This window comes from Diorhabda carinulata, chromosome X (genome assembly GCF_026250575.1).
Source record: "Diorhabda carinulata isolate Delta chromosome X, icDioCari1.1, whole genome shotgun sequence".
Classification (NCBI taxonomy): Eukaryota; Metazoa; Arthropoda; class Insecta; order Coleoptera; family Chrysomelidae; genus Diorhabda; species Diorhabda carinulata.
The window spans coordinates 65,605,189-65,619,852 of record NC_079472.1 but is presented as its reverse complement, the minus strand read 5'-3'; the positions used below and the strand labels follow the sequence as shown (position 1 = coordinate 65,619,852).

General features: G+C 33.0%; 1 protein-coding gene across 3 annotated transcripts in view; it reads right to left on the bottom strand.

Annotated features, from left to right (window-relative positions):
* Window positions 1-14,664, bottom strand: part of LOC130901410 (LIM domain-binding protein 2) — a 95,827-nt gene that overhangs the window by 64,996 nt on the left and 16,167 nt on the right. For all 3 annotated transcript variants that reach the window (XM_057812802.1, XM_057812803.1, XM_057812804.1), the window contains exon 2: window positions 11,668-12,280. In XM_057812802.1, coding sequence (XP_057668785.1) covers window positions 11,668-12,280 — 613 coding nt within the window. The remainder of the gene's footprint in view (window positions 1-11,667; window positions 12,281-14,664) is intronic.

The following is a 14,664-nucleotide window of genomic DNA, read 5'->3' as shown; positions in this document are numbered from 1 at the left end:
TTTCCTGGTGTACGTTCTAAATGAAAATAATTTTATAAAATTCAATGCTCAAAACATCAAATTATTGATTGTGTGAAAATCATTTCCATATTTTTGGTCATAAATAATCGAAAACAATATTTTCATTCATTTTTTTCCATTTTATTTATTTTTTGTCACATTTGAGATAAAAATGAAACCCAAGTTTGAAAAATAAAATTCCAAAGCTTCATATATTTATATATATATATATATATATATATATATATATATATATATATAATTTTGACATAAATTCATTATTAACTTTTTCGATGTCGTTAACATTATTTTAACAAAAAGGGCGTCGAAGTGAAACAGTTAGCAGTTTAATGTAGTTTTTCTCTAAAAACAAGATACTGAATGCCACAGGGTTGTAAATAAATAAATTCAAAATACAGTATGTCAGTTTTGCGTGAAGACGACCGCTTTTTGATTGTGTGTCCGGCCAAAATAAACTGTCAGGCTTTTTACATTTCGAAAACGAGCGTAGCCGAGCGCCTGTCGACTGTCGGTCGATCACGCAGTACCAAGAGAACGTTGATTTCAAGAAGCTGTTCGCTAAAAAAATGAGTAGCCCATTTTAAATCAATGATAAGTCAAGATTGCTCAAGTTATTTTTTGTTTTATTATATAGAAGAAATTTTTGATTATTTTTTTTTTAGGTTAAAAGAATCTTATTTTTTTTCGAACCGTATTAATAATAAGACAAAGTCCGGCCTTTCTACCCAAATGTGTCCGGCCAGACTGGCTGGTATGTTCCGCTATTAGGTTTGGCCACCTTGCAACCCTAATTACATCTAATCTTAGTTTCCATTCATACCTAACTCAAAATTATGAAATTTAATTTATAATAAAGTATCTAATATTATAAATAATAAATTAATTGAAACATTATGGAAATTAAATTTATATTAACAGTATACTTCTTAAAAAACAAATCGGTTATTCACGAAATAAAGCGAAACCGCCAAATCTTCTTTTTTATTCCTCAAAACGAATTCTAGGTATTTAAATCTTGTAAATATTGTGTAATAATACAATACTATAAATCCAGTACGTTTAATAACATATTATATAGTTTTCCAAGTTTCCAACGCCATAAAACTATTTGAACAACATAAAAATGAAACCTAATCTATTATTTTTCGGTTTCCACACCGATTAATGTACATAATGAATTTAAAAAATTTTTAACTGAAGTTACGGCAACAGCGCGAAACAGTGTAGAGCGAGGAGAAGAGTGTATGTGTGTGTGTGTGCTTCGCTCCGGCAATGTAGCCCAGCTTTGGCGCCCCGCCGAGCCATAACCATCCCCTTGCGGTCTACACTGTCGTCAGCGCGTCGGGGGCCCGCTAAAGAGTAACTATCACGATGCCGCATTTGCTGTGCTGTTCTCTATGTGCTTGGTGTGTGTACGTAATATGAATGTAAACGCTACATAGTAAGGCTAGAGCGGAACGAACAAGGAACGTAGGCTAGACTCACACGACAATCAACAAATAAAAGAAAGGGGTCGTTTATTTATATATTATAGTACGATATTCGGGCTGTATATGAAATATTTTGGATGATATTTAGATTATTGGTAATTTTATATCTTCGCGGTCTCCTTTTTTTTTTGGACAATAATAAAAACGAAAAATCTATAAATTATTTTTCGATTTGGCTTCGTAAACTGTATGCTTTAAAATTTTAATAAAAGAAAATCGTATTTTTTTCGGAATGTATATATACAAATATATATATTATAGTTCGATAATCAATACAAGAAATATTTTGGATGGTATTTAAATTATTGGTAATTCTATACTTTCGCCGTCCCCTCGTTTTTTGGGTTTAGTAAATCGAAAAATCCTACTTCGATGAATTTTTTTTAAAAAATATTCTTTTTCACGGCGGATTTAAGAAAAAAAAATATGAAAAATATCTGACCTGGAGATTTCATATAGTTTATGAATTGGCATATAACTTTTTTACAAAACATCAAACGCAGTTCGCATTTTTTTTTGTTAATTTACGGAAAAAACGAACATTTTGGAAAAAAAAATTGAAAAATGTTTGTTTATTCATTTTTTTATCGCACTTTAAAGATTTCATATGGTTTTCTGACTTTAAATGTTATCATAAACGTTCTGGAAAATCGAAAAATCATCTGATTTCGATGAATTTTTTTTTAAAATATAGGAAATATCTCACTTGAAGATTTTATATGGTTTTATTTGGCTTTAAATTCTCTTTAACAGTCAACCTTGGTAAGATAACATTTTTCAATTTTTCTAAATTTTACAATAAGTAATTTTAAGAATGTTTTTGTTTATTTGGTTAAAAAAAATTTCAAAATACAAAAGTACTTAAATAATAATTCCCAATTAAATTATTTATTATCGAAAAATTGGTGGCTGTGTAAGAAAAAATATTATACAAAGGGAAAAAATCGGTAAACCGAAATCGCACGTGGATAAAATTATTCGAAATAATAAATTTTCATATTCTCAATTAAGGCATGTTTAGGCCACACAATTTGGTAAATGTAACCATATTTTTTTGTCATAAAAAATCAATATTTTTTTTTCATTTTGTTTATTTTTTGTTGCATTTAAGATAAAAATGAAACGCAAATTTAAAAATTCTCCGATTTTACTTACAAAACTGTATCCTTTAAAATTTTAATAAAAGAAAATCGTATTTTTTTCGGAACGTATATGCAAAGATCGACAAATTAAAAGAAGATATATCCAAATCATAATTTAAATGATTTTCACAAATTATTAGAAATTTTGACAAGGTTATGTCACAGAAAGAAGGTCGACTTCGACATTACTGTCAATGTCAATTGTCAGATAAATAATCATGTGCTTAAATTTCCCAAACGCTTTCCTCGTGTATGTTCTAAATGGAAATAATTTTATAAAATTCAACGCTCAACTTCAAATTATTGATTGTGTGAAAATCATTTCCTGGACAGTGATTTTTGTTTATAAAAAATCGAAAAACAATATTTTCAATCATTTTGTTTATTTTTTTGTTGCATTTGAGATAAAAATGAAACCCAAGTTTGAAAAACAAAATTCCAAAACTTGTTTGGGTCAATAAAAAAACCAAAAACCATAAATTTCCGATTTGGCTTCGAAAACTGTATCCTTTAAAATTTTAATAACAAAAAATCGTATTTTTTTCGGAATGTATAGGCAAAATGGACAATTTGAAAGAAGATATATCAATATCATAATTTAAATAATTTTCACAAAATTTTGACAAACTTTTGTCACAGAAAGGGAATTCTAACCTAACACTACCTAAAAAATTTTACTTCATGAGCTTGTAGGTTGATATTTATATTAAAATTTTATTTTCTAAACGTTCCGATAGTCAGGGGCATTACACATTAGACTAGGTTAGTTAATTTGATTCATGTCGAGATATTTTGGGTCATACCAGTCGAAACAGTAGGTTTCCGCAAAAAACGTATTTACCCTTTTTGTAGAGTTTATTATGAGCTTCATTTTTTGTCTGATACTTTTTTCTCTAAAATCAATATCTTCGGAGATATTTATTCGAATTGTGGGGGGCTAGGGGGTGAATAATTTTAGGAATTATTTTCCGGAATCAACTTATCTACTGTATATTTAATTTTGAGGATCCTAATCAAATTATACTATATATATATATATATAAAAAAAAAGATTTCGTCTGTATTGCGTGAGAAATGAGGAAATTATAAACTGCAAAATATTTACGCGGACTGGTGGAAGTTCAGAATACAATTTATTACCAGAGGATAAATGTTTTCAAGGTAATTTAGTGAAGAAATATTATGGAATTTCATAAAAATAAAAACTTGTCGTATATCAACATTGAAGGAAACGATTTGAAGACTGATGGTGCAACAACAGTCTGCCAACTATGAAAATAAATTTTACTGTGATTTCAGTCGAATCGAGTGTTCATATTTGTCTCAAATAATTGAAGAAAAAAAAAATTACGATCTATGTAAATGTTCGCATTGAATCAAATGATTTTCCTAATTTACACTCATACAGGGTGTTTCATTAATAATCGAAAATATTCTAACTGTTGTAGATTGAGATCAAAATATTAATATACAGGGCGGTTCATAAAGATTCCGATTTTATAGGTTAATATTTTCAAAACTATTCATCATATCAGGGTGTGTCTAATGAATATTGAAAATCAAAGTATTTCTCCCGATTTTTCCAGGTTGGTTTTCACATTTTCCCGGTTGTAATTTCGAGAATTTATTACACTTTTACTATGACGAATATTTATTTTAAAAATACAGGTATAACAAGTTATTTTTTTAATTTAACTAATTCTTGCTCCACTGTTGTAAGCGAGCCGTTTTTGTTTCCAGTTTTTCTAGTTTTCTTTTTTCAGTTCCAAGCAAATCTTGTGATTTTTTGCCTTTTTGCGCTGAGCCATATCTCTTGAGTAAGCATTCCTCATCGAGAATATCATAGATTTTGAAATATCTAGATTTTTTAGTCTACCAATTTTTTGTGAAGGATCGTGCCCTAAAAGTGATTCTCTTTTCAAAATTTCAACCAAAATCTCCTTATTGTCAGAAAATATCAAATGCTTCAGACATCAGATTGTTCTCGATAGTTGTCAGTCTTATTGGGATCAAAGAAACTTATTGCTTCATTTAATTTGAATGCTAAGGTTAATTTTTCCAAAATTTTGAAAACCGTATGCATCAAACAGTTTTTTCAATCCTTGAGAAGAATCAACATGTCCTACCTTTGACCCCAATGTATTTTTTCAAAGCCCTAAATCGTTATCTTGCATTTTTTGAGGTTGCAGAATATACCATGGGCATCAGAATAATATCTCTAAAAATCCTGGTTGCTTCTCCTGATGTAGTGGCGTTGCGTATGTTTTTAGTCAACCAAATATCAAATGCTTCAGACATCAGATTGTTCTCGATAGTTGTCAGTCTTATCGGGATACCTAAGGAAACTTATTGCTTCGAATGTAAAGGGTCATTTTTCCAATTGTTTGGTAACTGTACACATCAAACGGTTTTTTCAATCCTTGAGAAGGATCAACATGTCCTATCTTTGAAATGATTTTTTTCAATGCTGCTCTTGCGGTATATACTAAATCGAAAATCTTGCATTATTTTGAAAATGTGGATAGGAGTGTTTCAAATAATTTTGCTTGCAACGAACCGCCTCATTAAGTTGTTCAGAACCGAATTTAGATCTCCTTAAAGAAATGGAGTTAGCGCCCTAAGAATGCTACTTCAACCAATAGCAGTTTATTGTCCAAAGGCTTTTCCACGATTATAAAACTTTCTTCATATGATGGCTTCTGATTCATGTTTTGCAAAGAAGTTACAATTTTTTTCAAGGGCGGATTTAGTTTTTTGGAAACAGGTATGTCTTCTAGCCATCGTACTGAACAGAATTTCGGAGGGAACTCAAAGCAACCAGTAGTGGATAAGAACATTCCTCGTTTGGAAGGACTGTCTTTCAACAAAAGGCAATCAATAAATACGCGAGCCCGTAAGAGTGCAAATAGAGGAAGGTTTTTGAGCTATTCCAATACAAACTTGCTATGTCTAGTTGGCTCACTCAAAATTACCGAAAATTCCCGTCGAATTCCCAGTTTTTTCCGACTCTGTGGTATTCCCGTTTTTCGGGACTTCTAGGAACCCTGTACGTGGACATCAGATTACCCACTCACAAATTACAGGTGCTTAATATAACCTTCCATAGATATTCAAATTTCAAGGTTTTTTGGTTCAACCAATGTTGTTAAAAAAAATGGATAAACAGTATCTTTTAGGTTAGGTTAGTACGAGTAACCTCGATCTAGATTGATCTTGATTGTGTCGATTCAGAAATTCAGTTTTCCCTTTTATAGATTGTTTTGAAGCATTTCCAGCACAGAATGAATTTTTTGACCTTTATAAATTCTGTTGCGTCTTAGAAATAATCTATTGTGTTATATTTCAGCATTTGACGTCTCTTTCTAGTCAACGCACAGCACCAGTAGAGCAAATCGTATGTTTTTCTTCATTACGCAATTGTTTATTGTCATTATACATTTTTGTAGTCTAGTGCCAACAATACAATGGCCAAATCGCTCTGGATATCGTGCAATCACTTCTGTTCGTTAATTTATCCCGATGTTTGACTCTTCCTTGCCTTGAAGTCCAACCTTCCACTTCATAGTGTCCAGGTACCCAGCATAGGCTTACTCCAGTGTTTCGAATTCAGGAGAGTGCTTCGTGATTTTTCATTACCACCTTTGATTTTATCGTTTCTGATGTGGTATTGTCTATGTAAATTTCTATATTCCTGTTTCATTCACATTCTCTATTGCGTAGGTTTCCACTTGAAAGATATTACATCTAGTTTTTACGACTTTTGGATGTTCAGTGCCTTTGAAATGACACCGGCACCAGTTTCATATTTTCTAACCAAGTCATCTGTGAAGATTGGGATTTGGTAATCGTTTATGATAGATTCTTAATCCCATTTTTCTCTTGTAGGAATTTTTATGCATTAACTTTTATTTCGTTGATCTTGGAGGCTAGTGATTTAACGATACATTTCTGACGAAGCCTACTGCATTGCTGACATATAAATTGATATGATTCCTTATCCAATGGCATAAGAGAAACGTTTGGAGAATCTCGGAGACATATAGGGGTGACTAGATGATTTTGCTTATACCGTCTTCTCTTAGGTGGATCAACACCCTCTATGGTGCGAAATTTATTCGCATCTAGCAAGGCATATCACTTAAAACAGTTTCTGTTGAAAACAACTGAGCTGGGAGTTGACAGAAGCGTAGGAGCACACGTAGAATTCCAAGGCTTCGAGTGTTCATAGATGAATATCTACGATTTTTCTAGAGAGGTGTTTTTTTCTTTGATACACCTCCCATTACCAATATCGAAAGATAAAACTTGTTACAAGTTACATTTAAAACTATATATACTCAGTATTTTTGAACTATCTAACTTGGAGTCTAGATATTGTACATGCTACAGAATAATTATGAATCACTGAACTTAATTCCTGACGTCCTGGCACCATTTGACGTATACCAAGACAAGAATGAACATCGTAGACAGCTCGCCGGGGCAGGAACTGGGAGACGCCATCGCCAGTCTCACCGAATCCCGTCTAAGAGAGTTCCTTGAGAATCTTATTTTATGGTCAACTATGGTATATCTTATAATATTTTTAAGAAAACTGAGTTTTCAACATTTTTCTCAGAAAACTATAATCACCTACCTAATTCACGAATACTAACAAAAGTTCTATCGGAGCACTGTCGCCTCAACAAACTCCCGAAGATGCTAGATTCAGCAGAGAATGCAACGTGCAGGACAAAACCTCTATCCACATTCTTTCGGAGTGTGAAACGCTAAGGAACTCCAGAGCACTACACCTGGGTGCGTATAAAATAAAAGACGAAGATCTCTGGCCATTAAAGTCAAGCCATATTCTTTTTAGAAGGAGTGGGATTAACGCTGTAAACACTGAGGATTCCCAGTATGGGACACAATAGATTCTTTGGATCACAGTGGTTACGAGACCCCAAATCTATAGGTTTGTTCCAACCTGATAGACTGGACCGTTCTTGGAACTGTTATTGATATTTTCTGCACAATCTCCGGCTATGCACGGTTTTGTAACAGTATTTGCTATCAACCAAGTATCGAAAAGAGCGTTCTGGAAACGGTTCACAAACGATATCTAAGTCGGTTGGGACTCAAAATAGTGCGCAGAATCGTCACCGTACCAAGGACGGAAAAATAATTATTTTCGGAGTACACTGTATATTTGACAAATATAATTAATGTGAAATATTGTTTTTTGAACATTATTTGGTATAAACTGAATAATTTCAACTCGGATTTTTTTTTTAATTATCGTTTACACATATTTTAGTTTGATAAAGTTCTTGTCTGTTACCTACCCGATAATAAAACCGACAATTTGTACTTTTATCGCGGGAAGTAGGTCAAAACATATTCATATATAAAAAAGAAAACAAGCATATTGTCTAAAAGGAACTGAAAATATCGAAAATTCATTAAAATAAATTATCAAAAACGCTCTCGGGGGGAAGAAAGCAAATTGCAGAATTAATAAAACAAAAATTATGTTCACCATCGCATCATTCTTTCTTTCAACAGGCTTTTTTCTCAATTTTGATCTATAAAAAAAATGAAAAAATGATCTAATCGTTTATTTATTGATGTAATTTCTACGTCGGTGCAAAAATAATTTTAGTGTATGGTCACCTTAACCGCCACCGATTATTGTTAGTTGCTTCTTAATAAAACATTTATTAGGGACACATTGGGGTACGTTTCGCCTATGATTCGTACTGTCGATTTATATTTCTACATTAAGTATTACCCTAAATGCTTATTTTTAATCAGCGAATAATATTAAAGAGCGAGCTAATAGGAGAACCGGGCAAAGGAAAAACAGGTGCCCCCGACGCGACGACTACACTATAGACGTATTGAGCCAGTAGCGTTCTGTACCTAGCGAGAGGAGAGCTGCCCACACCAACCCCCGAACTGGGGTAGAACGGAGATAGAGCAAAATGTAAGAGAAAAAAATTTACATATTTGCTGTTTTTTTTTTGGGTGTTTTTATACGATGTGTTTTCTAACAAGGGGTTAATGCGAGATTTTTAGGTGACATTAATGAAACCTGTTTTAAATAAAATAAATTCGGCGCCATCTGTTAGCGAATGTGGAATGTGTCGTTTTATGTTATTTGGTAATTTTATATTTTCGCGGTCCCCTCGTTTTTTGGTTCTAGTAAATCGAAAAATTATCCGATTTCGATGATTTTTTTTTAAATCTTCGTTTTTACGGCGGATTTATGAAAAAAATAAGGCACTTTATTACAATAAGTGATTTTCAGAATGTTTTTGTTCATATAACTTTAATGATTACTAGATAAAAAAGGTACAAACGATTATATGTGAGAAAAGGTTAATTTTAAGAGAAATTATTGTTTTTAATTGTAAAAACATGATAAATCAACATTTTTGTATGATTTCTTTGTCAATTTGTTCGTTTTTTTGGGTAGATTATGAAAAAAAATATGAAAACCCCATTTGATTATTTGAAAAAAGTTATCAACTTATACGTGAATGAGTGCAGTTTCATGAACATTTAAAGCCCTGAAACCAATAAAGGTTTTAATTTTTTTTTATTCCCATCATTTTTTTCGTAAATCCACCGTAAAAACAAAGATTTTAAATAAAATTCATCGAAATCGGACGATTTTTCGATTTTCTAGAGCCAAAAGAACAAGGGGACGGCGAAAGTATAAAATTACCAGATTATTTTCACCACATGGTTAAAAACAATTTTAAAATAAACGAGTACTTAAATAATAATTGCCAATTAAATTATTTATTGTTGAAAAATTGGTAGCTGTGTAAGAAAAAATATTATACAGAGGGAAAAAAATCGGTAAACAGAAATCGCGCGTCAATAAAATTATTCGAAATAATAAATTTTCATATTCTCAATTAAGGCATGTTTAGGCAACACAATTTGGTAAATGTAACCATATTTGTGGTCATAAAAAATTGAAAAATCAATATTTTTTTTTATTTTTTTCAATTTTTGTCGCATTTAAGATAAAAATTTTGATAAACAAAATTTCCGCATTTTTTTGGCCAATAATAAAAAGCAAAAACCATAAATTTCCGATTTGGCTTCGAAAACTGGTATCCTTTAAAATTTTAATTAAAGAAAATATTATTTTTTTCGGAATGTATAAGTAAAATGGACAATTCGAAAGAATATATATCAATATCATAATTTAAATGATTTTCACCAATTATTAGAAATTTTAACAAAGTTTTGTCAAATTTAGTTGTGCTATTCACTAATCGTGGCGCTAATGTAATAAAAATGTGTCATTACTGTCAATGTCAATTGTCATATAAATAATCATTCGCTTAAATTTCCTGGTGTACGTTCGAAATGAAAATAATTTTATAAAATTCAATGCTCAATATCAAATTATTGATTGTGTGAAAATCATTTCCTGGAAAGTGATTTTTCCATATTTTTGTTCATAAAAAGCAATATTCTCAATAATTTTTTTAATAATGTTTTTGTTCATATAATTTTAATGATTGAAGGTACAGAAAAATTGTTATTATTTTTAATTGTAAAAACATGATAAATCAACATTTTTGTATAAATTTTTTTCAATTTGTTTGTTTTTTTGGGGGGGGGGGGAAACTTATGAAAAAAAATATAAAAACTTATATATGATTATTTGAAAAAGTGTTATCAATAATTATACGTGAATTAGTGCATTTTCATGAACGTTTAAAGCCCTGAAATCAATATAAGTTTTCATTTTTTTCTATTCCTATAATTTTTTTCGTAAATCCGCCGTAGAAACGAAGATGTTGAAAAAATTCATCGAAATCTAGAGCCAAAAAACGAGAGGACCGCGAAAGTATTAAATTACCTGTTATTTTTATGCAAGTTTGGCAACTAAGTACTTTCGCTTTTTACTGATAGAGTACCTCGCCTCATTTTTTTAATAACTTTTGTTAGTGCTGTACTTTGCCATTTGTCACGTAATACTGGTCACATTGACGCAACGTGATTTTTATTGAAACTATTAGTTGTGGGTTAAATTCCGTCCTGGAGATTTTCCTCCAAAAATGAGCAACGTCCTGGTCGGCCTACTGAAGTTGATGATGACCAAATCAAAGTCATATTTGAAGAGGATCGTCATACATCTATTCGAGAGGTTGCAAAGAGGCACACAACCATTGAAAAACACTTAAAATGTCTTAGGCTAGATAAGAAGCTTGATATTTGGGTACCTCACGAATTGAAAAAAACAAACATTTAACACAAACAATCAACATATGCTATATGCACCTTAAACGAATTGAAAGCGACCCTTTCTTGAAAAGAATCATCACTGTAAATAACATAGTTCGAAAACGATTATGGAGCAAACACGATGAACCAGCACAAATCACAATTAATGAAATTAGATGAAGCAATCAAAGAAAAAAAGGCCAGAATTGTCAAATCGTAGTTTGATAATGCAAGCCCTCACACATCTTTGACAACTCGTGGGAAATTATTGGAGATTGGCTGGGAAGTGATGCCACATCCCCCATACAGCACTGATCTGGTACCATCTGATTACCATTTACTTCGAAGTTTGAGGAATTCTTTGAATGGTCAAACTTTCACAAATGACGAGGACCTTCAACTTTGACAAAAGACGATGAAATAAAGTTGGCAAAAGGTCATTGAGCAAAATGGAAAATAATATAATTGATTAAAAAGTATTCTTTGTTTGTGTTTTATACTACAGAGACAAAATTACTTTGGTCTTCAACCCAATAATATATGCCGTTTTTTTTGAAATAATTTTTTTTGTTCTTTTGTTTAATTACTAAGAGTTTTTTAAAAACATATCATTTCGATATTAAAATTGTCGGCAGTGAAAAAACTGGCTTTTGATGATTATTTTTAGTATATAATGTTTATCTTATCTCTTAAACCGAAAAAGTCGTTTAAATATTCATAAAATTCGACAAAAATAACAGATAATGATTGAAATATTGGTAAAATCATAAAATATCAGTACTTACCCTTGTTCAACAGGTATTGGCCCGCCCATTTGCCTAGATATCATTCCGTGAGCCGGCTCCATGGGTCCCGACATGGGGTGTCCTGGACCAGGCCCGAATGGTGACCCCGGTGGCATTCCGAAACCAGGACCGGGACCGAAATGTTGAAAGTGGTTACCGGTAGGACCCGGGCCTCCAACAAAAGGAGGTCCTGAAGACCCGGGTCGGCCGAACGGAGGTCCTCCCGCCGACGGAGAACCGAAAGGACCCGGTCCTGGACCATTGTACGGCGGACCGGCACTATTTGGAGGTGGAAAACCCGCGTTAGGCGGCGGACCAGGTCCAGGGGTCGACGAACCTGATGGAGCCGGTGAAGCGGTGTATTGGGGTGTAGTTGAACCCGGTGGAGGACCCCCCTGGTATGGAGGCGCACCGGCTGGCGACCCAGCCCCCGCCGGCGGGCCTTGAAATGGCGAGGGTCCTTGGAAGCCAGCCGGTGGCCCTGAAAACGAATTGGCTGGCCCTTGTGCGAAACTTTGGGGTTCCGAACCGGGCGGCGGTCCCTTCCAATTAGTGGCAGGGTCCTCCAGGGTGACTGGCAGCGTGATGGAAGGCGCTACTCGACGGCTAGGGCCTGTAACAATCGAAACAGAAAAGAAAGCGAGTGAAACGTTTGGTTAAAAAATCTCTAAAGGAATTGTTCTTCATAAGAACATTAAAAATTTTTGCAAAGTACTAAATTCTAGTTGTAGCTCACACCGTATTACATATATTAAAATAACGAAATTTATTACGACCATCAGACCATTATGATTATTATTAAATACATATTGCTCATAATAATATTAAATTTACGTAAATCAACAGTAAACAAGTAAATTACTTCACAGGGTTACCCATCCCTTATCGTCGTTATTATTATTTATAGAATAGTTTTATATGAACTTCATACAGTTAGTAAATAAGTCACGACGATAATAATTTCAAAAAAAATAATCAAAAACACTGGGTGATGCTGTTTTTTTTATCATTTTTCAAAAAAATCGTTAACAATAAGTAGATTATATTTATATAAAAAATGACGAAGCGATTGTTGTCAATATGTATATAATATTGATGTCTTCTTTAATAAAAATTGTTTCTTTTAAAGCAAATCTTGTTTTTAATATCATTTTAAATTATTATTTTGACTATTATTCTTCTAGTTTATCTCAATGTGTATACCTATCCAAGGTAAACTAAACCCAAAATTTCGGGGTTACATAGAGGCCAAATTGATAAGTACAAAAAAATTTCTAGGAAACGGGTATTTGTTTTTTATTTTTTATAGGCCACTAAATTTTTTTCTGTATTATACACCGAAATACAGAGCTGGTTTATGCCCAGTGGTTAGAAAATGTAACAGGGACAACTTGTATAAAATCGTCGGCTAAGTGTGTAAATTCACTTTAACCCAATTTTGCAGGAGAATAAATTTGAATTTTGCAATTTTAGGTCAAAACCAAAAATATAGTTGTATAGGTGTATTTTTGGATATTCTACATTATTCGAAACTAATTTACATAGTAATTTTTTATTCTTAATAAGTTATAATTGTTTTTATGACTAAGCAGGTTTTTTTGTGAGAAATCCTGACTCTAAAGATTTCAAGGGTAAGTAAAATAACGGTAATATATTTGGCATATTATTTATTAAATTAATCAGTATTTTAATAAAAAATCTTTGACATAAAACTAAAAATCTTCTGTTCATAAAATAATAAGTAAGTTAAAAATCACTAATTAATTATTTATTATTAAAACTTTATTTGAAGTTTTAATCATTTTTCAAGTATTATAGGTCTTCGAACTTTTCGCGGTAATTTTTGGCTAGCGACTGGATAAATTTTGTAGAGCAATAAATGGCACAGGCGTCACCAATGAGGATTTTCTTTGTGGTAATATAAGTTTGTAATAAATATCACCATTTGGAGTCTAGCGAAGAGCTCTTATAAGAGGTTGTCCAACTATAACGCACGATGTTAATTTTGAGTCGCACCTTAACCTCAAGTTTTTTGCCCAACTTAATATGACATTTCTTTGTTTCGGTGTTTGACAAATTTAACTATGGAGAGGTACACAATTGAGCAGCGAGTTAAGATTGTTGAAATCTTTTACGAAAATGGGCGTTAGAATCAAAATGCATTTCGTGCACTCACAATCGGGAAAATTGTGCGCAAATTTCAGCAAACCGGGTCTGTAGGAAATGTGAAAACACCTGTGCATGCTCCCCCTGTTCGTTCTGCGGAAAACAATGCTGTTGGTCGCGATAGTGTGGCAGAAGAGCCGCCAACCTCGACTCGTCGTCGTGCTCAACAATTAAACATCTCACGAACATCACTGACGCGAATTTTGAATAAAGATTTGAATTTACACGCTTACAAGGTTCAATTGACTCAAGAGCTGAAGCCTGCTGACCATTTCAAGCGTCGTCAATACGCCGAATGGTTGGTTGAACAGACAGAAGTGAACGGTGACAAGGAAAATCATCTTTAACGACGAGGCACACTTTCACCTCAGTGGATTCGTTAACAAGCAGAATTGCCGCATTTGGCCAAATGAGAATCCACGAGTGATTGTTGGAAAGTCGATACATCCACAAAGAGTGACTGTTTGGTGCGGTTTATGGGCTGGCGGCGTCATCGGGCCGTACTTCTTCGAAAATGAGGTCGGCCAAGCAGTTACCGTGAATGGTGTTCGCTATAGCAAGACGATAACGAACTTCTTGTGGCCAGAAACTGAGGATATGGACCTGGACGATATGTGGTTCCAGCAGGATGGTGCCACTTGCACACAGCCAACGAAACAATGGCTCTTTTGCGCGAGAAATTCAATGGTCGTGGCCGCCACGATCATGTGATTTGACACCGATGGACTTCTTTCTTTGGGGATATTTGAAAGAAAAAGTGTACGTGAATAAGCCAAGCACAATTCAAGAGCTAAAGGACATTAACGACATTAAACCTCAATTATATATCAG